Genomic DNA, 21,798 nt, shown 5'->3' on the forward strand with positions numbered 1-21,798 from the left:
TATATTTATATATTGCTGCTTTTGAGCTAAACTTGGTTAATGCATGATTTAAAACCTAGTTAATTAAATGCTTACTAGATAGAAATATTGATCACTGGGAGGAAAAGGCACTGAGTAATAACTGGAGAATTTCATGAAATTGTAGATGATCATTATTCAAGATCATTAATTAGTAATGGAAGTGGCTTTTAGAGGGCATTAAAAATAGCTAGAGAGCCAGTCTGATGAAGTGCTTAAGCACCAGGCTAGAAAGCAGAGACTTGTAAGTTCTAGTTCCGCTTTAGGCTGGGTGATATTGGGCCAGTCACTATCTCTCAGCCTTAGGAAACAGGCAATGGCAAACCACATCCAAAATCTTGTCAAAAAAACTGCAGAGACCTATCTAGACAATCACCAGAAGTCAACATTGACTCAAAGGTGCATTCACCCATAGAAGTTATTAAACTCACTACATATTATTAAAAGCAAATTAATAAAATGTTTTTCTTGGAAAAGCTGTCCTCTCAATATTAGAAAAGTCATGTCATGCTGTGGCTTCAGTTTGTTCTGAAGAAGCTTCTTGGATGAGAAGCGAAATGTTTTGAAAGAAAAAACCCCCAAGAAAGTCCAATTGCCCTTTGGAAAAAGCACTTTTGCGGCCTCTAATTGAAGAAGAAAGATATCCATGCTACTTCCTGGTGATGTTGTGATATTTATAAAAGAAATTTAAAAGATATTTTTGTTCTCATTTAGAACTTTAGAAATCCACCAAAATGAAGCTCAGATACTGTTTCTAAGTGATGTAGCAATATCAGAGGCCAAAGCATGTCAGCAGCAACATTGTCTTTTATTTAAAACAATGCTTGCTTTGCATTCATTTGATTCTTCGGAAGTGGGGTGGGCTTCAGGTGGGGAGATCCCACCACGGCCGATCAACTGGTCCTCAGGGAACCACGGCCGAGGCTTATAGATGCTGCTGCGGCTAATAAAGGGTTGCCGTGGCAACGAGGAAAACCAACGCCGCTGTCCCGGCAACCGAGTTCCATGCAGTAAGAGGCGAATTGAACGTCTATGAAAGCATAGAACCCGAGAGCCCGTTGCATTGTGGGAAGCGTAGTTTCTTTTCCTCCGTTTTGTTTCCACAATTCGTCGGCAGAGTTCCCGCGCTTTCCTAGACGAGGCATTATACTGCAGGCACCAAACGAGATAAAGAAACAAACCATTCCGACAGCGCCTCCAAGAGAAAAACGAGGAAGCGCGGATGAAAATAATAACGAACAGACTCCCGAACGGCAGCTTTAATAAAAGACACAATATAAACCCTAGGATTGTGGGAAGGCGGCCTCTCACGATGGCGCTTGGGACGCGTAGTTCCAAGGTCCCTCCTGCCCCGCCCCCTCCTCCCCCCCCCCCGGCTGGAAGAAACCCGCGCTTTTCCAAGCCTGGGCTCGCGGTGCCCGGTGGGAAAGAGAGTTCCGGTGTCGCCGCGGTGCTTTGTGGGGCGGGTAGTTCCGTTTCCTGTTGGGCTCTCAGGGAGGGCAGGCTGCCGCTGTGGCGTCGGCGCCGGAGAAGGAGCTGCAGCCGCCGCCTTCTTCTGGGACTCGCAATCGGGAGGCCTTGTGGGATCTGTAGTCCCGCCGCCTCGGGCCCGCCGGGGGAAGGAGGAGGAGGAGGAGGAGGCGGCGGCGGCGGAGGAGGAGGAGGAGGAGGAGGCAGGCACCCCGCGCAGACCATGCCCGGGTTCACGTGCTGCGTGCCAGGCTGCTACAACAACTCGCACCGGGACAAGGCGCTCCACTTCTACACCTTCCCGAAGGACGCGGAGCTGCGCCGCCTCTGGCTGAAGAACGTCTCCCGCGCCGGCGTGAGCGGCTGCTTCAGCACTTTCCAGCCCACCACGGGCCACCGCGTCTGCTCCGAGCACTTCCCCGGCGGGCGCAAGTCCTACCTGGTGCGCGTCCCCACCATCTTCCCCTTGCGGGGGGTCAACGAGCGCAAAGGGGCCCGCGGCGCCCGGAGACCCCGACACGCCCCCGGCCAAGCCGCCGCCGCCGCTGCCAAGGCGGCCGCCGCCGCCGCTCAAGCCGCGGTGCTGCTGACTTTGCAAGAGGGGGCGTCCGGCCAGGCGGGCCAGGGCCTCCTCCGGGCGGCGGGGGGTGGTGGTGGAGGAGGAGGAGGAGGAGGGGGCGTCGGTCCCGGTGGCCTCCCCGGGGAGGATGTCAAGCCCATAGACCTGACGGTGCAGGTGGAGCTCGGGGGGCCCGGCGCCCTGATGGGGCCCCCGGTCCACCTGGCCTTCCTGGCCGAGAACGGGCCTCTGCTGAACGTTCCCCCGGATCATTCCTACTCGCTCTCGTCGGGCACCACGTCGGACGAGCTGCTGCGCAAGCTGAACGAGCAGCGGGACATTATCGCCCTGCTGGAAGTCAAGATGAAGGAGATGAAGGGCAGCATCCGGCGCCTCCGCCTAGCCGAATCTCAGCTGCGGGAGGAGATCAGGGAGAAGGACCGCTTGCTGCATGCCGCCAGCTTGGCTGGGGGAGCCCGCAAGCGCCACGGCCTCTGAGGCGCCTCTGCCTGCCAGGAATATGTCCGGACCGAGGGGATCTTACATCTGGGCAACAAAGACTTGCAAGGGCGGAGAAAGACAAATGGTGCTCCAGGCAGCTGCCCGAATGACCTTTTTCGCCCTGGTTAGGCAGCTCTACCTTGCCACGAGGGAGTGACCAGTTGTGAGCCCCTGGTTCTCTGCTTCCGAAGCCCAGGCTCCTTTGTGGCCCGGATTTAATTCACGGGACCTAAAGACAAGCCCTTCACATTTATCCCACCGAGACTCTGCTGCAATACTTTTAAAAAGATGGCCTGGGATTCTGGTCGCTCTGGCTGATACTCCTGGCATTACATACTGTTCTGAGCACAGTGGCAAGTCCATGGCTGCTGTGGTACTCTTGGTGATGCCGGCTCCTACGGAACGAATGCCTTTTTAGCATTGCCCTCGTGTAGCTAGACTGTTAGCGTCTGCCACCTGCAGCCAAGCCACATGTTGTACAGAGCTAAGTTTGAGGAAAGAATCGGTTGCTTTCTTAGAGAGGCACACTCGGGTTGTAACTGTTCATACCGGAGTCAATGAAGACGGCCGGGGCATTGTGTCACAGCGTTGTGCTGGGATGGTTTTGCGGAAAATGTCATGTGAAAAGTCACAGCCATCAGTGCATTTATCTTTCCTTTTTATGAAAGGGAGTTGTAGGCAATTCTTCTCTCTCTGCCCGCCGCACCCCCACCCCCGAGAATCTTTTGATGCAGAGTGTGCCATTTCTATTGTCAAAACAAATCCTTAATATTTAAAGAGGATATCAGGAGGAGGATGATTGTTATCTCCATATTGCCATTGGAGTTAGTTTTTGCTTCTATTTCTCTTTCAGCTGTCAAAGTTATTGTGGCTTTTCTGTCATTTCATGAATCCATGTCCACCTGGGCATGCAAACGTTGCTTGTTTGTTTCCAACAAATGTATTTTTCCCTTGGAAAACCAGTAAGGAGCAGTAGCCTTCCTTTATATTTTTCTGGGGTTTAGTCTCCTTAGCATAAGAGCAATGAGGTTAACCTCCCATAATGACACATACTTTCTTACTTCTGAATCCAATATATTTCCTCAAATCTTGAAGAAAGTGCCATGCTCATAGATTGAAAACTGAATTTGAGAGGAATGGGTGCAGAGTTCAAGTCCTAAGCAGTTTTTTCACCCTGACATTCTCCAGATGCAGTAAAACTACAACTCTTATAAAACTCTAATCATAATATCATATAGCCTACCAGTGATTTGGTTGTAGCCTGATATAACTTGATTTGGGGAAGTCAGTGCTTATATCTCTGTAAAACTGTTGCCATTTGTCTCAAAAGATGTGTGAGGCAGAAGAAGGACTTAACTTTTGTCACAAAAGGACGTTAATTTTTCTGCATCCACCCACCTAAATACATAGTGCCTCTGTTTGGAATATATTTCAAATACGTACCATAATACATTGTTTTCTCAGCTCTTTAGGAGATATCAAACTTTTGGTTAAATTAAAAGGAAGGAAACAGTAAAACATTGGGTCAGGTTGTTTTTTTCCTAAGTTGTCATTTTTTCGCATCATCTTATTAATAAGCACACTGACTTTTGCATTTCCAGGCTTAAATGTTTATTTTGTTGGAGCTGCTGTGACTTGATGACATTGATGAGGAACAGAATGGCCAGCTGTTATAGTATTTTTTTTCAGCATCAATATGAATAGGAACCACAGTCATATATTGGTTATATATGTTGTACACATCCACAATTAAAGTTAAATTTTAAAGCTTGAAAACATACTATGATGAAAGTATATGTTTAATGTGATTATTCTTTCTCCCTATTATACTACATCATAAGATTCACCCAGTTCTTTTGTTCTTCTGCAGTTGGTGTAAATGACTGTATAGGATGTGACAGTAGAAATTTAGGATTTACATTCATTGGGTTGTACAAACTCTCAGCTGTAGTCATTGAGAACTCTTATCCAGTCTTTGTGAGTAGAGGTTCCAAGAACAATGTCCATTTTTTGCTATTATTTTGGATTTAAATACTAACTCCAAATTTAGCAAATTTCAGTGCTGCCCTATACTTCTGATACAGAATACCTTTGCTATTGAGTGTTGCATTTAGGTCAGGTTTGAGCACACACCTTTTTGTTTTGCTCATATTTACCTTTTAGGATCTTGGGCAATACATTGGTTTTCTCTCTGTAAATAAATGCCTGTGCATTCTAGCTGGCTGAGAGTGTTTTGAAGGTGTGTGTTGTGACCAATGTGGTACTTTTCTACCATCATTATGCACTAAAACATGTTCAGTTGATTGGACTGCTGAACTGGTTATCTATGTTGGACTGTTCTATTTTCCTGGTTATCCTGAGGTGCTAACAAATATGCTTAATTTGAATAAAATCTATTTTGTTTTGTTACGTTGTAGTGTACAATTTGTCCATGGAGCCTAGAAAATGTTATCCCAGTTTCTTTTCCATGACAAATCTAATGCATAGATAATTAAGCCAGTTTAACATTTTAATTTTAATTTAACTTTGGAATAACAGTAAAGTTACTGTCCATGTTTTTACCATAGTAAATTGCCTGCCAGTTCAATATATAAAGTCTGCATTCAAACAATATAAACAAACAAATCATGTTTTAGAAAACCCAATTGCTAAATCAAAACTAAGGAAAACTCTTTGTCTTTTAAGGCATGATGTAGTTTGTTTTGGCTAGTTCTGTGAATACAGTTGTGGTTTAAAGCGGTTTAGTACTTTTTCCCCCCTTTGATGTAAATGAAGAAAGCAATGCATTTCACCTGCAAACGTATGTATTTGGATATCATATTAGGAAGAATTTTATATTCAGCAATCGAAGAGATGTATGACCATACCTAAGAATGTATTACCTCTGCTTTGAATGCGTTACCCCTTCCCACATTTCTTCTGAAAACTGTAACCCGTGCAATTGCCATGTTTCACCATCAGCCTTTTCTTACCATTTTTTTGCATCAGCCAGCATGCTCATCTTCATGATACAGTATGTTAGTATTATAGTCGCTAGAATTCTTTTGGCAGCATGGCAAACAGCAGATAAAAAATTCGGAGAGATGAAGTACTAATGCACGACAGGATGATTAAAGTTCAGATTCAAACTGATGAAAAGTTTCTGAAGAATACAAAAGTTTCCACTGTGATTTTCTGACCCTTTGGTAGGATCGTTCAATAAAGATGCTCACTGTGGGGACTGTTTACATTCCGTTCTTGCTCGTTTAACAGACCCTGCCTTTCTCAATCGTAATTTTTCAGGTTTGTAAAGCCTCCTAATCACATAGTGGTTAAAATGACGAATCTGTGCTACAAGATCGTCTGTGGAACTAGATCAGTTTTGTTCCAATCCTTTTCCAAGGCAGAAATATTCATAGCGGTGTTGGCCTTCTAGACCAGGGGTCTGCAACCTTGACAACCTTAAGACTTGTGGACTTTAGCTCCCAAAATTCCTCAGCCAGGCATGCTGGCTGAGTAATTCTGGGAGTTGAAGTCCACAAGTCATAAAAGGGCCAAGTTTGAAGACCCCTGGTGTTTGCTATCACGGGCTGCAAATGTTCTTTCCCCAAATACTTGCTACTTTCTAGACCTTTGTTTCAGAACACAGGACTACACTACAAGTAGTCCACGACTTAATTGGTTACAGTGGCACTGGAAAAGTGATTTATGACTGTTTTTCGTAGTTAGGACCTTTGCAGCATCTCCATGAACATGTGATGGCCGAAGGTTAGATGCTTGGCAACAGGCTCCTATTTATGACAGTCGCAGTGTCCCAAGGTCACGTGATCCCCTTTTGCAATCGTCTGACAACTCAGTGGGGAAGCCAGATTCCCTTAACAACCGGGTAACTAACTAACCAACTGCAGTGATTTCATGTAACAACTGAGGCAAGAGAGGTCGTAAAACAGGGCAAAACTCACTTATCAAATGTCTCCCTCAGCCACAGAAATGCAATATGCAGTTGTGGTCGTAAGTCGAGAACTACCCATAAGTGGCGGAGCTGAAGCAAAGAGCTGGCATATCATGTTTGCCAGGGGTCTTCAAACTTGGTCGTTTTACGACTTGTGGACTTCAACTCCCAGAATTCCTCAGCCAGGCTGGCTGAGGAATTCTGGGAGTTGAAGTCCACAAGTCATAAAAGGACCAAGTTTGAAGTCCTCCGGGTGTTTGCTATCACAGGCAGCAAATATTCTTCCCCCCCCCCCCCCAAATACTTGCTACCTCTTTGCTGCTTTATAACGGGTCATTCCAAGCCGGACTTTCTCAGAGCCAGCCAAGCACCCTCCTAACGAGCTGGGCTCCCAGTTCTAATCAGGCCGTAGATAAAACAATCAGCCTTTGGCACCCAATCCCCTTCCTAAGCAGCCCCTTCGGGTCGGGCGCCTCCCCGCGCGGTGCTTGCTGGGAGATGTAGTGCCCCGCCTTTCGTCCGCCGAAGGCTGGACGGCAAAGGGAGCGCCAAGAAACTCGCCTTCCCAGCAGCCCGGGGAATGGTGCCCCGCGCCCGCCAGAGAGAGAGAGAGAGAGAGAGAGAGAGAGAGAGAGAGAGAGAGAGAGAGAGCCGGGGGGGCGTGGCCGGAAGAGGCGGGCCGGCGGGCGAAGCGGCAAGAGAGACAGTGAGGCTGCGCTCGGGGGCTTCGGGCTCCGCTCGTCGCCGCCGCCGCCATCGCCCTCCGCCTGGTAAGGAGCTGCAGCGCGGGGTCCGCGGGGCGCCTGAGGCGGGCGGGGAGGCCGACAGGAAGGCCCGGCCGCGGAGGCGACCCGCTTTGCAGAGGCTGAGGCCGCGGGCCTGCGCTTGGGCGCTGCCCCCTCTTCCCCCAGCCTCCCTCAGCGTAGGGAAGGGCCGGGAAAGGGCGTGTCGGGGCGCCGCAGCCCTTCAGCGCCTCCCCGCCTCGAGAGTCTCTCTCAGTCCCGGGGAGCCTCTTCTTCTCCTGCCCCGCCCGCCGCGGGAGACCTGCCCCCCCTCCTCCCTTCGGCGCCTGCGGGGAAATGCACGTGTGAACGGGCAAGGTCCGCGCCCGGGTGGTCCTGGGCGGCCACGTGCTTTTCCTGGAGGCGCGCAATTTGAAAGTCCCTGGGCTGGGCTGGGAATTACTTTCCCCCCACCCTCTTCGCCTTCTCTTCTCTTCTTTTTTTTGCGGCCGCTGCTTTCCAGAATTCGGGATGGAGCAATTGGGCAGAGTGCGAAGCCGCCCCCCCCCTCCAGTCGTCCTCGGGTTATCCCCCTTAAATTTGTAAGGCTTAAAAAGATAGTAATGGATCTTTTTTTTTTAAGGGAATGGCTGGTGTCGATTGTGCACGTGGTGGACGGGTGCCGCGTGCCGTCGATCTCGGGGGAGCAGCGCGCTTCTCGGCAAAGCGATTCCCACTTTTTTTTTAGATGTAGAATTGGGATTTCTTCCTCTTTTTGTCGTCTTCTTTTCAAGTAGGTGTGCATCGGGCCTCTTTTCAAACTCGGCAACTTTTTTTTAAGATGTCTGGACTTTGCAGAAAGTCCCCAAAGAGCATGGGAAATCCTGAGAGTTGGAAGTCCAGATCTTTTAAAAAGTTGCCGAGTTTGAGGAACCTTGGTTGTATATCGAGCTACCTCTTAAACGGGAAGTTCCTTAAGGGTTCTCTCTCTATTTCGTGCAAAGATAAATTACAAATGCAGATTGGGTTCGTAAATAATGTTTCTAATGAAAAATAGCGGGATGCTTGAGTGATCTATAAAAGTGGTTAAACTTAACAGTGACTGAACAGTAAGAGAGTATAAGCTGAGGTGCCAAAAAAAAACCCTGCATCAAAGTTATAAAATGGAGCTGCCGTACTAAATGTAATAGAAATATGTTGGCCTAAATGAATTAGGACATGAAATGGGCAGCTTAGAATCATCCATTTTTTGAGAATCCTAAGCTTTGAGAAAGATGCGAAAGATATTCAAGCAGGGAAGGACAAGTAAATACGTGCAGCTTCCTAATGTGTGGGATATAGAACATAAAACCTAAATGTCTATAAATGTTACACGATCAGAAGAGTCACATGCCAAACACTTTGGTAGTTAATGCAGACCTTTGCAATCAGATGCCTTTTGAATGGATCAGTTATAACTCTTGAAGTTCCCTCTGTAAGTATAGTTATTTGGCTGGATGAGGATCTCAGGAGTTGTCACAATAGCACCAGTTTAGCAAACTGAACAAAATGCAAAGTAATATAAGGCTCCTTGATGTGGATAGCAAAAAAAAAATCCAGATAGCAAAATTTGGCAATTCTTAAGTAGAGCTGCTGTATCTACATTGGAAGAAGCAATATAGTGCAGGTAACCAGAAGGTAGGCTGATTAGACTGCATTTTCTTTTAGGGGAAAAAATTAGAATGGAATTGTCAAATCGCTGGATTTGAGCTTCTGTATTCTGACGGAGTTGCCTACAGTGATTTTTATAAATAAAAATTTTCATGACTACCCATCTCACCAAAAAGTGATTCTGGGCGGTGAACATACATAAAGCTCCTCCCTCCTATTTCTCTCCCCCCCCCCTGCCCCCCCCAAAACAATATCCTTCTCAGGTGGGTTGGGCTGAAAGAGAGGAATTGACCCGAAGATTTCGTGAATGTTTACAGGGATGGAGCTAACCTCACTTCCTGACAAGATTCTATAAGTGTAGGAGAAATTCCATGAAAGGTGGGCACCGTGGCAGAGAAAGCCTGCCTTCTGGGATCTATCAAGTGTAGTTCCTTAAACCCGCAGCATGCCTTTTCTGCAAGATCTGATGGGATGGCCAGATGTAATTGAGGAGAGATCATTTCTTAGATAGTCAAATACCATGCCACAAAGTGCTTTAAAGATCAAACCAGCACTTTGAATTGGCCCTGGAAGCAAAACTGGCCAACAGTGCAGTTTGTGGAGGAGAGATGTGTTGTATGCCAGTCTAGGAGCGCACACAACTGTCCACGCTGCAGCATTTTGCACCATCTGAAGTTTCCAGATACTCTTCAAGGGCAGCCCAATGTAGAGCAATTACAGTTGCCCAGTTGGGTGGTGACTTAAGGCATAAGTGGCAGTGAGCAGAGTCCCCTGATGCAGGTACAACTCCACAAAGCTGGGTGAAGGCCCCGACTGCCGTCTGCTTTTCAAGCGGGAGTCATGAGTCCAGAAAGAACCCCAGACTGCACATGAGGCCTGGGGCAAGGCCATCCCGTCCAGCATCAAAAATAATAATAGTCCTACAATTGTAAGGCCTCAAAACTCAAAGCCATTCAGTCTTGCCAGGGTTCAGCAGAAGTCTGTTGTTCTCCATCCAGACACACAATCACTCTGAAGAGATGTGCAACTTACAGCTATGTCATGGGCTTCAGTTTGTCAAAAAAAATCTAGAGGTATTGGCACGTTCGTTTGCTTTTCATAAGATAGAATCTTACTGCCTTTCCATTTACATACTTTTCCGTGCCCTGAAAAAGTTTGGTCAGCCTTGCAGATGGGTTGTGCTTTCCTTTCGCTGCTGAACTTTCTAAGCACAGGTAACATTACATTTCATTAGAAACATCAGTGTTCATGTAGGAGAAGCTCACTGATATTTTACGGTGGCTGCCCAGCATTTTAAAGAACAGCCAGCTAGCCAGAATCTGAAAACCTTTCTCAACTGTCTGACCACGTTTCCATGGTCACATTAATCCCAGATTAAAATGAATGTGCAAGTCAAGCTGTGTGTACTGTTGCAAAACACTGGACAGATTAAGCTATCTTGTTCTGAGCGCTCATCAATCTTTCTTTTACCTCGTTCTTTTCTGCTTCAAACATTTGTCACCATTAGAGCTATCTAAATACTTCCTGAGTAGTTGTGAAGAATAATTGACCCCTTAATCTTTTTTTTTTAAACGGTTGTAGCCGTTTCAGGAAACATGATGCAGCTGTTCCGGTGTGCTAATCAGGCGGATTTTTTTGAGGATCATCTTAGGGGAATTCTTTTCCATTTCCGTCTTTAATAGGTTTACAGGTAATCCTCGACTTATGGCCATAATTTGTTCAGTGACCGATTGAAGTTACAATGCTACTGAAAAAAAAATGGACTTATGACTGGTCCCCAAAGTTATGGCCATTGCATCCTCCACTGTCATGTGATCAAAATTCAGGCCCCTGCACTTCTGACCGCGGGAGGATGTCAGCTCCCCTAATCCCACCTGTCTTCCACCATCTTTGCACTCCACCACATACCCCTGCTACCCTCATTGCCCACAACTGACCACCATCATCTTCCTCCTGCTGGTGGCCTGGAATCCACGCACCGGCTAAGGGGCAGCCCTGGAATATGCTTGGTGAGCATGGCGGGGTCGCAGAGCCCTGTTTGCCAAAGGGAGCTTCCCGCTCTCCATCAGCAGGCAAAGCAGGAGAGTTGACGGCAGAGAGAGAGAGAGAGACTGTTTTGGGTGTTGGCAGAACAACTGGAGGAAGGGGAGAAACACAGGCTTCCTGCAGCTTATGTGACCTGAGGCAACACCCATTCACAAAGATCCTCAGGCACTGCCATACATGCTGTCAGCACTGGGATAACTAGGTTGCCGGGTTCTTCTTGCATGGTGTCCAGGACTGGTGACCTTTCAGGACATTGGTGGTGACAGACGGGTCCTGGAATCACAAGCATGGCCAGGCAAGGTAGCAGGTGCCCTTCTCCCTCAATCAAAGCTTAAATACCTTTGCTCGTGCCCTGCTCTCTTCCGCAGCCGTGCGCGCCAGGGGGTTCCTTCAGTTTCATAAGGCTGCCCATTCCACACCTCTGGCCATTGGAAAAGTGAGCCACATGACGGAGAAGAGGGTTTGGCCTTTAAACATTTAATATTTTAAAAATCGTTAAGTGTCATAAGGTCTTTTTCAGATTGGCTCCCCTTGCCCCCATCCCCTCCATCATGTGGCTTGCATTCCTTTCCCAGCCATCACGACTCAGCTCTTCTTTACTTTCCCCCCTCAGTGGTAGATTGTTAAAGAAAAGATGAGCCTGGCAGGGCAGAAGAAGCATGAGGTTCTTGCCTAACAATCACACCGTCCTGGCTTAACAGCCACACCTGGACGACTGCAAGAGGTGTGGTCACGTCACTCAATGACAGAAGTTCCAGTTCCAGTGTTGGTTGTAATTTGAGGACTGTCTACTTATAACTTGATTGGATAGCTTTGCTGCGGTTCACAAGGAGGCATAGTTTACTATTTTTGAAAAGAGTTGTAGTTTTTTTTTTGGTAATTGACATTATCTATGTTTATTAAACGCACTTGCTTTAAAAGGAATTGACCCATCAATTTGATGAAAGCATCTTCATCCAACTGAATGCTATTCCGTATTTCATTTTTATGCTAACTGCAAACAGCCAGTTTGGTGTAGTGCAGGGGTAGGCAACCTTGGCTCTTTGATGACTCATGGACTTCCACTCCCAGAATTCCTGAGCCAGCTATTTATTTATTTATTTATTTAGATTTATATACCGCCCTTTCCCGAAGGACTCAGGGCGGTTTACAGGGCATTTAAAAGAAAATCAATACAAACGTTAAAACAAATTAAAAAAGATTAAATAAAACCCTGAAAAAAATAAAAAAACCCAGTTAAAATTAAATTTAAAAATTCTCAGCCTGGGCCAGAGAGCTCAAAGAGCCAGGTTTTCAGGTCCCGGCGGAATGAACGGAGGTCGGGGGCAGTCCTAAGCTCCACAGGCAGCTGGTTCCAAAGGGCAGGCGCACCCACTGAGAAGGCCCTACCCCTGGGTGTTACGCGCCGGCAATCTTTTACCAGCGGCACCCTGAGAAGACCCTCCCTGTGGGAGCACACTGGACGAAGGGAGCTTGATGCTGGCAGCAGGTGTTCCCTCAAATATCCCGGACCCTCGCCATTTAGGGCTTTATAGGTCATCACCAGCACCTTGAATCTCACCCGAAGCTATGTCCACGAGTCATCAAGGAGCCAAGGTTGCCTACCCCTGGTGTAGTAGTTAAGGCATCAGGCTTCAAACCTGGCAACTTCATTGTATATTCACATTCCTTCCACTGCTTCAATTTTTTTTTTCAGATGGCGTGACTAGAACTGTAAACAGTATTCTATGTTTTGTCACATTATAGATGTTGATAATATTTGCTTCTTTTCATGATGTTCTCCTACGTGGAATTTGTCTGCTTTTACAGCAGCTACACACTAGGGTCAGTGGTTTCATCAACCTATCCATAATAAAGGCAAATAATCCTATGTTTTTCTTCTACTTCCAGTTACTGGCTGCACTGAGAATTCAGAATGGGAGACAAACCTATTTGGGAACAGATTGGTTCCAGCTTTGTACAGCATTACTATCAGTTATTTGATACAGACAGGACTCAGTTAGGATCAATATATGTAAGTAACTCTGAAACAGACGTTTTTATTGTGGGCTGTTTTATGATTTACCTCCCTCTTCCTTTGGGGTCAGTAATGCTGGCACTCTCACAAGATTGTTGTTTGGCAATACCTTACGATCAATTTAATCTTAAGCATAATTGTATTTACTCTTTGTCACTAATATATTGTGTTTATCTAATATATAAAAATTGCCTTGAATTAGTTTTGACTCTTGAGGAAATTACTAATTTATTTTTAACAATATGTTACTATTTCTAGCGTACAAAATATTGTTTCTTCTAAGCAGATGATTGTTTTGTTGTTTCAGATAGATGCCTCATGCCTTACATGGGAAGGACTACAATTTCAGGGCAAAGTAGCTATTGTTGAAAAACTCTCAGTAAGTTTCTGTTACGTTGTAGTCCTAATGTTCAGCCTAAGATATCCCCTTTCCCAAATTCTAGAAATTGTCCCAGCTCTACAGTGAAATAAATGTCACCTTGCAAGTCAGATTTCTTTGGGCGGGCAGCTGCATGCAGGCCATGAGGTGCCTTCTCTTGGCTTAATTGACCTTTATGCCCTGGACATAGGCATCTTAATGTTTTCATCTAAATCTACTCTCCTGTAAGTAAGCACCATTGTTTTCATGGCACACTATTATCACTCGGGAGTTTTATTTAAAATGTACAAAGAGAAGTCCGCCACAAATTTGGATAAGAGTCTTTCCCAGGAGGTAAAGGGGTGCCATTTACCCCGTAAACCTCTGCATTTCAGGTATAGGTAGTCCTCAACTTACAGCCACAGTTGAGCCCAAAACAACTAAATGAGATGGAATTCTGTCCCGTTTTGCAACCTTTTTGCCACAGTTGGTAAGTGAATCACCGCAGTTGTTAGTAACATGGTTGTTAAGTCAGAGGTCCCCAAACCCCAGGTCCGCGGACCGGCCCCACAGCCTGTTGGGAAATGGCCATGCGAATGACTGCGCAAAGATCCATTTGCGCCTGTGCGAATTAGGTTGCACATGCAAAACCATCCCCTCCCCCACTGCTGCCTCCAGTCTGCATAGCCGGAACGTTTTGGGACTGCTGTTTTAAGTACACCCGGCTTCCCCATTGGCTTTGCTTGTCAGGAGGTCACAAAAGGGGATCACACGACCTCGGGACACTGCCACCGTCATAAATATGAGTCACTTGCCACACGGCCCAATTTTGATCATGTGACCGCAAGGAGATGCAGCAGTTGAAAGTGGGAAAAACGGCCGCGAGTCGTTTTTCCTCCCCAATGCCGTTGTAACTTTGAACGGTCGCCAAGTGAACTGTTGCAAGTCGAGGACTCCCTGTCGTTCTCACATAATGGCAGTGATTGGGACTGGGATTTTCATTACAAAGTGAGCCAGTTGCAGGCTGCAACACTGCACAACCGGGATGCTTAACGAGGGAAATCCCCACGCTTCCAGTTGAGATCGTTAAGGGAATCGCACATCATTTCTCAAGGCCATCACAGGGTCACCACATACGACCTCCTGCCAGCTTCCCCATCGTCTTTACTTGTAGGAAACCGGCAAAGGAGGTTGCCCATGGTGATCCTGTGTCCATGGGATTGCTGCAGCCAGCCCAAGACCATTCGTGTCTGCAATTCATTCAGAGCCGTCCTAAGCTTTGAACAGTCACTAAATGAGTGGTTGTTAAACGAGGGCGACCCGTAGATCCTTCTGTGTTTCTCCCTTCTCTTCCAGAGCCTTCCTTTTCAGAAAATACAGCACAGCATCACATCCCAAGATCATCAGCCTACTCCAGACAGCTGTATACTCAGTATGGTAGTTGGACAACTTAAAGTAAGTCCAATTTCAGGCCTGGGTTGCAGGGAAGAAATATTTGGAACAGTTTTTTTCTTATCCAGGTGCTTCCCAAATGAGTGAATTTCACTTTCCAATTCCCCAGACAGTATTGTGAGAGTTCAGATTGGAAATGTTGATTGCGAGTGCTAGTTAAGAATCCGTTCACAACCTGTTTACGTCACCTGTTTGATAGCTCAGTTTGATCGCCAGAACTTTGACAGCTATAGCCTAAGCCAGCCTTAATGTCTCAAGACAGCATCCCAGATAAACCAGTCCGCTTTTGATTCTGTCAGCAAAGCTGAGTGCACAAACCCAACTCAACTATTAAGTGACTGGGTTCTTCCTTGCGGTTATTATAATTTCTCTTCCTTTATGCATAACATACAATTGGGGCCCAGTGAGAACAGGCTGCAAAGACTGTTTATGGTGGCTGCTAGGAAGGAATCAAGAGTAATATCTTTTTATTGGCAACCAATTGAAAAGCAGGGCCAGAGCTATTTGCAAACCATTCCGACCCTCTTAATGAGTCTCTTAATGAAGTCGTGTGCAAAAAAAAATCCTGTTACCCCATCATGATAGAACAGGCAGAAGAGAAGATTCCTAATATTCTATGGGGCACAGCATATTACATTAGAAATGAGCCTAGTGCAACATGGAGATGAGGGCACATTCTGAGCTGAGCAAACCACATAGCGGAATTGGCAAAATCTGCAATTTTTTAACTACAGTTCACTGGCTATGATGATGTCCTGAAAGACAACTCAGAAGTTCCAGCTGATACAAAACGTAGCCGTCTACGTGCTGTCTGGGCAGCTGTGATATGACCATATTACACCAGTGCTGCGGTGGGAGAATTAGTTGCCAGGTTGCTCTTGAGGGCTACTCAAGGTGTTCGTTGCTGTCTTTGAAACCTTACAAGTAGTCTTTGCTTAGTGACCACAGTTGGGACCTGCACCTTCACTGTTACACACCACGGTCGCTAAGCAGGAAAAAAAACACACGATTGCAACAGGCTTACAAAGTTACATCCCATTTGGTCATTTTTTTTAACGCGTTTTCAAGACTTGAACTGAATACAATAACACGGTCCATCTGCTCTTAATAATAAACAATTAACTGGAGAGAGTAGCTTGTAAGTAGCTATAAATATGAAGAGTCATACTGAGCTCTCTTGTGCCCTAGTGTTTCGTGTGACCCCTGCTCCTCTTTTTACAGCACTGCTTCTTCTGAACATTCAGTAAGAATAGAAAACCCCGTAGATGTTAGTAAGGGCCATGAATATATCCCTGTCAGATTTCTGTCAAGATTCCGGCATTTGAGATTTTCAAATCATAAATGTTTTTCTCCTGTCCTGCTCAGGCAGATGATGACCAAATTCTAGGTTTCCATCAGACCTTTTTGTTGAAAAACTTACAAGGGGCCTGGGTGTGCACCAATGAAGTCTTCAGGCTAGCACTCCACAATGTTTAGCCTTCTGGCCACCTCATTCTCTGATCTTCGCTGCCCCTCTGAGTAAGAAGCATTCTGCTTGTTCCTCTGCCCCACCTGATCCTGCAACAGCATGAACATTGCTTGTGTGTTACTTGAGGAGGGTTGCAGTATGACAGTGTGGATTGCTTCAGGTTGATGACACTCGAAATGAGTAGCGGTGGAGTTTTCTTTGCAGAAGCAGCTGCCAATTAGTTAATGTAGTGTTTTGATAGCAGTCGGTTGCTACTTTAACACCTTGAGGATACAGTGCTGCTTAGAAGTCTGGAACGTTGGCGTGGCATACAATGAAAGCTTGCCTTGTTATGTCTGAAAACTGTCTGCATTTGTGCCTAGAGGTGCAGCTGTGCAACTTGTTTCTTACACCAGGGTCCCCGGGCGGAGGGCAGCTTAACGGTTCAATCCATTGTGAGCATGCAGTTCATAAACAGACATTCGTCTCAACGCCCAGAAGTTTCATTCATAAGGAAGGGGGATGCAAAAAACAAAGAGTGGGCAAACGCAATTGTATTGACTGCCTTCTCTCAGTTAAGGAGGACTCAAGGGTTAAACAAAAGGCATCACAGAAAAGGTGGGCTTAAAGAATGGATTTGGCCTGGTGTTTTCAGAGTGGAACAGTAAAAGGATGGATCTTGGAATCGATAGTAGAGAGTATTTGTAGCTCAGGGTTGAACTGTGGAGTCTTTGGTGCTCTCAGCTTGGTTCTTTTCTTGTAGAAGTTTAAATATTCAACTAGCCTGGTCAGTGCTAGGTGATCTTACCTAGTTGTAGGTGATGTAATGAGATGTCTGCAAGAAAACAGCTAAGCTCAGAAACCACAAGGACTCAGATAGCTCGGATGTACAAGCAATGGCCACGTGCTGTTCTGCACTCTTCCATGTTGGGTGCAGAGAGAAACAAATATGTTTGGTTGCAGAAGGACTAACTTTTAGGAGAAGCTCTTGCATCTCTCCTCTATGGTTCTGTGTTGACTTTCCCTAATCTGGCACTATCCCGATAAGTTGGACAGCTGTTCCCAGCCAACATGATGTACCGACTGGGAACTCTGAAATATCAAGATGCTTCTGTGAAGCTGATTTGACTTCTAAGTGGAGTTTTCCACAGGGGTTGGTAGCATGACTAGGCACACAATTGTAAGGATTGTCTCAGGCTATTTTGGGGGGAAGTTGGAAAGATTTATGAAGCCAGCACAAAAATTCCAGTTCCAGAACACAAATTAGTTTGGTTTAACCCTGACTGTCTGTTGCTGACAACATGCTATCCACAGCCATGGTTCATTCTTATCTTTAGCAAATATTTAACATGTAGATCTAGTCGATCTGTTGTGCTAAGCTACAATTTCTTTAACCATAATTATCTAAGTCACAGTTGGGTGAGTTTACACTCTTCTAAGCCACAAATATGGTTTATATGCACTGACTGGATTTACAAAACATACAAGCATAAGAGTTAGTACAATGTGGAAATACAGCCTTAGTCTTGCAATGCCATGTACCTCAACTTATTAATAATAGCTACAGTGTAACCTTGTTTTAACAGACTAATTGGGGAAATGTCTATTGTATAAAATGTATGTTACATTAGAGAGTAATTGCACTGAATTGGTCATTTAGTACATAAATGATCTAGATCAGTATTTCTCACCCTTGAGAACTTTAAGAGTGTGGACTTGTAACTCCCAGAATTCCCCAGCCAGTGTGCTAGTACGGGAATTTTGCACATTAAAGAGGTTGAGAAACACTGGTCTGGATTGAAAATTCATCCATTTAATGTGAAGTCCATTGTAGGAAGTTCCTAGTAAATCAAGGTTTTACTTGGTTCTACTGCAAAACCCCAAAGTATTATGTTTGCTGGAGTGTATGCAGTTTATTTTCATAATGATTATGAGAAGACACAAAAACATCACTAAAGGCTCAGGAAGAAGTGTTCCATATTTTATAACTGAAAGTGAAACTTTAGTTCATTATCCAGTTTTAAACTTAAAGCTATTCCTCAATTTATGACTGCAATTGAGACCAGATTTCTGGATTTAAGTTGTTGTAGTTCTAAGTTGGGGCATCCACTTGACCAGACCAACACTTTTGGTAGCAGTCATTAACTAAATCATCATGGTTGTTAAGTGAATGCCGGAGTCATGTGAACCCATTGTTCCAAATTCCTGGCTGAGAATTTTTGGAAACTTATCTGAAAAACATTAAATTGGGGGACGTTGAGTAATTATTACAGTAGTCAGGAACTGCACTTAAGTTTCCAGCGGTATTTAATTATTCATGACATTCTGCATCATCATGACTAAAAATGCATGTTGTGTTCTTGCACAGAGACAAAATGATAAATGTTAGCTTCTGTCAAAAAGAATTGCTGGTAAGGCAAGAATTATGCATGACAACATTTGATTCCAGTTACAGGAATTTGGTGTACTGCTCAAAAGCATCTAACATTTTTATTTTTAATTTGTCTTGGCAGGCCGATGAAGATCCTGTTATCGGATTCCACCAGATATTTCTATTAAAGAACATCAATGATGCTTGGGTTTGCACCAATGACATGTTCAGGCTAGCATTGCACAACTATGGTTGAAATGGCATCCCTGAGGCACCTGTCTTTTTTTTTCCTCCTCTCCTTCTTACCAATATTAATCACACCATGGAACATTCCAAATATCATACACAAACCTGCACACCATGGCAAGCAAGCAAGACTTGTGACTTACCCTTCCGAAGAGTTTTATGTTGTGCCACTAGAAGAGTTCCTTGTGCATGATGTTTGGAAGTTAGAATTAGCTGCATTTGACAAAGGAAGGGTATGTTTTACCAGCATGCCTTGGGAAGAATCCATAATACAAAAGATTCTGTTTCTGTACTGACAAGTTTCTCTAATAACCCAAAGAAACAAAAGGATATTAAAGAATAGCCAGCCTGAAGCCAACTCAAATAATTGATCTTTTTTTTTGTTGTTCACATGTTACAGTGCTACATTATACAATAAAACCATGTGATTTTCTTAACAGTTTAAATTGTTGGATCTTCAGTCTGTAAGTGGAAAGTCTTGTATTTCCAACTCTCTGAATTCTTAGTTTTGGGAATATGTGGCCAGACATAATAAGTTTTAAAATTTCCACATATGCCTTGTGCTATTGTTTGCTTTTGGTTGGAAGCTTAGGTGGATATGGCACTGAATAATGGCTTCAAACCTGAAATGGGAAATCTTACCTCTCCCTGAAAATCATGGTAGATTTATATTAACTACATGAGCAGCAAGTTTATTATACTGAACCTCAAGTCAATTTTTTTCATACTATTATGCAGATATAGATAAAAGACTGTGAAGACCAACAATGCGCATGTGCTTATTCTGAGGCTTATTTCTCCATGTTATCCTTTCCTAGTCGGCATCATGATGATATTCTGTTTTTGATATTCAAAAGCTGAGGAGTCATTGCATTCAGCATCTTCAGGGCACCAGTTTCAAATGTTAACTTTGGTCCAGATCAGTAGAGTACCACCTCTCATTCCATACTGCCTGCTACTTATTCTGATGTCCCAAGTGTCTGCTATATTCTGGTTGCAATAAACAACAGCCATGGGCCATCAGTAGCATGATTTTAATGGTCCAGTTGGGTCAGTATTTGAAGTCCTTTTTGAAGTACCATTTGCTGCAAAGCTGATAAAAGTTACAGAAAAGAAATGTATCTTCAAAATGGCCAGATTGTTGTTGATGTTTAATACGAGCTGGGAAATCTTGAATTCATAGGCCTTATGCCATTCTATTTTCTGGCAATCAGGTTAACAGAGCCTTAATTCCACATGCTAATGAACAGCAAAAAAAAGTATGCAGTTCTTAATCATTGATGCTCAATTTTGGAAGAACAAATTTGTTAATTTAGGCCTGTGCCTGTTAAGAAATTGCAATTGTACACACCAGCTGAATAGCATTCAAAGCTGGTGACAAGATTCTTTTTATGAAGAAAAGTTTAATTTGGGTATCTCAGCATCACCTTATTCAAATTGGCTAGTGAATGTTTGGAAGGATTGCATGGTATCATGTTTTGGTTGAATAGGTATATGCCTTAATGAAGCAGTATGTAATAGCCATACATAAACAAAATGCCTTAGAAAAATACCTTGAACGTGTATTCATAGGAACACATTTTGCCTAAAGAGGCTTTATTCTTTTTAGTTAAGCAAATAAGGAATGCCTTTTGTCATCCATAAGGAAGAAATGACTATTTTTCCACGCGCTGTGAACTGTGGCTACTTCAGCTTTCAGTATTAGCACATGGCATTTGATTAGAAATTGTCCCTTCCCTAAGTGAAGCTAAGATTTTAGTTGGAGGCAAGAACTGGCTGCATTCTTCCCTGGTCCAAGCTGCAGGAAGGAAAATTCATCTAAACCATTTCTGAATTAAACTTGCATGCTGGAAGGGCAAAATGTATCCTAAAGACATTAGTTGCTGCAAGAAAGGATAATAAAATATTTGGTCTGGGAATATAGAAGACATGTAAATAGATTAAGGTTATTGAACTGCTGTTTAAATAAACTGTTCTATAAAAAATACTAAATGGGATATTCTGTTGGGATATGCGTAGATCAGGTCTGTGTAGATGTGACTCACTATGCTCACAACCCATCTACTGTATTTTATGGTTCACCAGGCACATACCTGCTTTTGTAAAATTCTGGACAAGAAACAAACACATTTTCAAGGCCCACATATGTAAGTCATAAGCTCTAGAGTTCTTTCTCCTGTTTTTTCACTTTGATACAAAAGTGCTCTAAAACTTTGCTAGTATAATATTCAGTTGCCGGAAACAATGTATTCAAGAACAGTTTACACACTGCTTAATAAATACTTGATGTACATGGTGAAGAAAGCAGACTTTAATATTGTGAAGCTTGGTTTGCAGAGCATTGCTAGTTTTACCAATAAATATGCTGAAGTTTTGTGGAGTAAGGTTATCTACCTATTCCGTTATGGGCTGTGTAATCTTGGCTTGTTTAAGACTGTACCTGTGGCAAATGCACTAATAAAATTCTTCAACAAGCACTCTTTTGTAAGGCTAAGCTTAGAAATTGAAGAAAAAATAAAAATGAAGGTAGGCATTCAGGTGCTGTTTTAACTATAGTGAAGCAATGACCATGAAAAGGTGGTCAGATATCTAGCGAGAGATAATCACTCTAAAATAAAAATGCTTTTAAATTATCCTCTTTGAATTTTGGTGCTTGCCTGCCAAAGAAATAATTCTTTATATACCTGTAAGCAATATATAGCTTAGTAAAAACAAAACTTTCAAGTTTGCCATTTCTATGTTACATATGTTGTGATGTATAATAAAGAGGTAATTTTAGCACCTCTTACATGTATCATACCTTGAACAATTTACAGTAATTTGGTTTGTGATCCTTCTGTTGGGGTAATAGTACATTGGAACCAATCATAATAATCTGCCTAACTTGGTCCTTCAAACTTCCAATGTCATCTCCATTACCTCTGAAACCTAGTCTATCCACCTTCTGCCGATTGTCCTGTTTTCCTTCCACCTTTCCCAGCAAGATAGCCTTCTCCAGAGAGTTAAGTCT

At 44.1% G+C, this 21,798-nt stretch overlaps 2 protein-coding genes across 3 annotated transcripts; both read left to right on the forward strand.

Moving 5' to 3' along the window:
• Nucleotides 1-1,540: 1,540 nt before the first annotated feature.
• THAP11 (THAP domain containing 11) lies at nt 1,541-4,954 on the forward strand. The gene has a single exon (XM_081335551.1). It carries the CDS (start codon nt 1,712-1,714, stop codon nt 2,543-2,545), a length of 834 nt encoding a protein of 277 aa, XP_081191677.1. The 5' UTR covers nt 1,541-1,711; the 3' UTR covers nt 2,546-4,954.
• A 2,178-nt stretch (nt 4,955-7,132) lies between these two features.
• On the forward strand, nt 7,133-21,539 carry NUTF2 (nuclear transport factor 2). Of its 2 annotated transcripts, none has more exons than XM_081335517.1 (5): nt 7,133-7,249; nt 12,788-12,911; nt 13,222-13,293; nt 14,629-14,727; nt 18,685-21,538. In XM_081335517.1, the coding sequence occupies exons 2-5, from the start codon at nt 12,813-12,815 to the stop codon at nt 18,796-18,798; spliced, it is 384 nt and encodes a 127-aa protein (XP_081191643.1). In that variant the 5' UTR covers nt 7,133-7,249; nt 12,788-12,812; the 3' UTR covers nt 18,799-21,538. The 2 variants fall into 2 exon arrangements, with proteins under 2 accessions (XP_081191643.1, XP_081191644.1); XM_081335518.1 differs by lacking the exon at nt 7,133-7,249 and adding an exon at nt 11,173-11,197 and having other exon boundaries at nt 18,685-21,539.
• Nucleotides 21,540-21,798: the final 259 nt, after the last annotated feature.

Source organism: Vipera berus (genome assembly GCF_964194415.1).
Source record: "Vipera berus genome assembly, chromosome: 10".
Taxonomy (NCBI): domain Eukaryota; kingdom Metazoa; phylum Chordata; class Lepidosauria; order Squamata; family Viperidae; genus Vipera; species Vipera berus.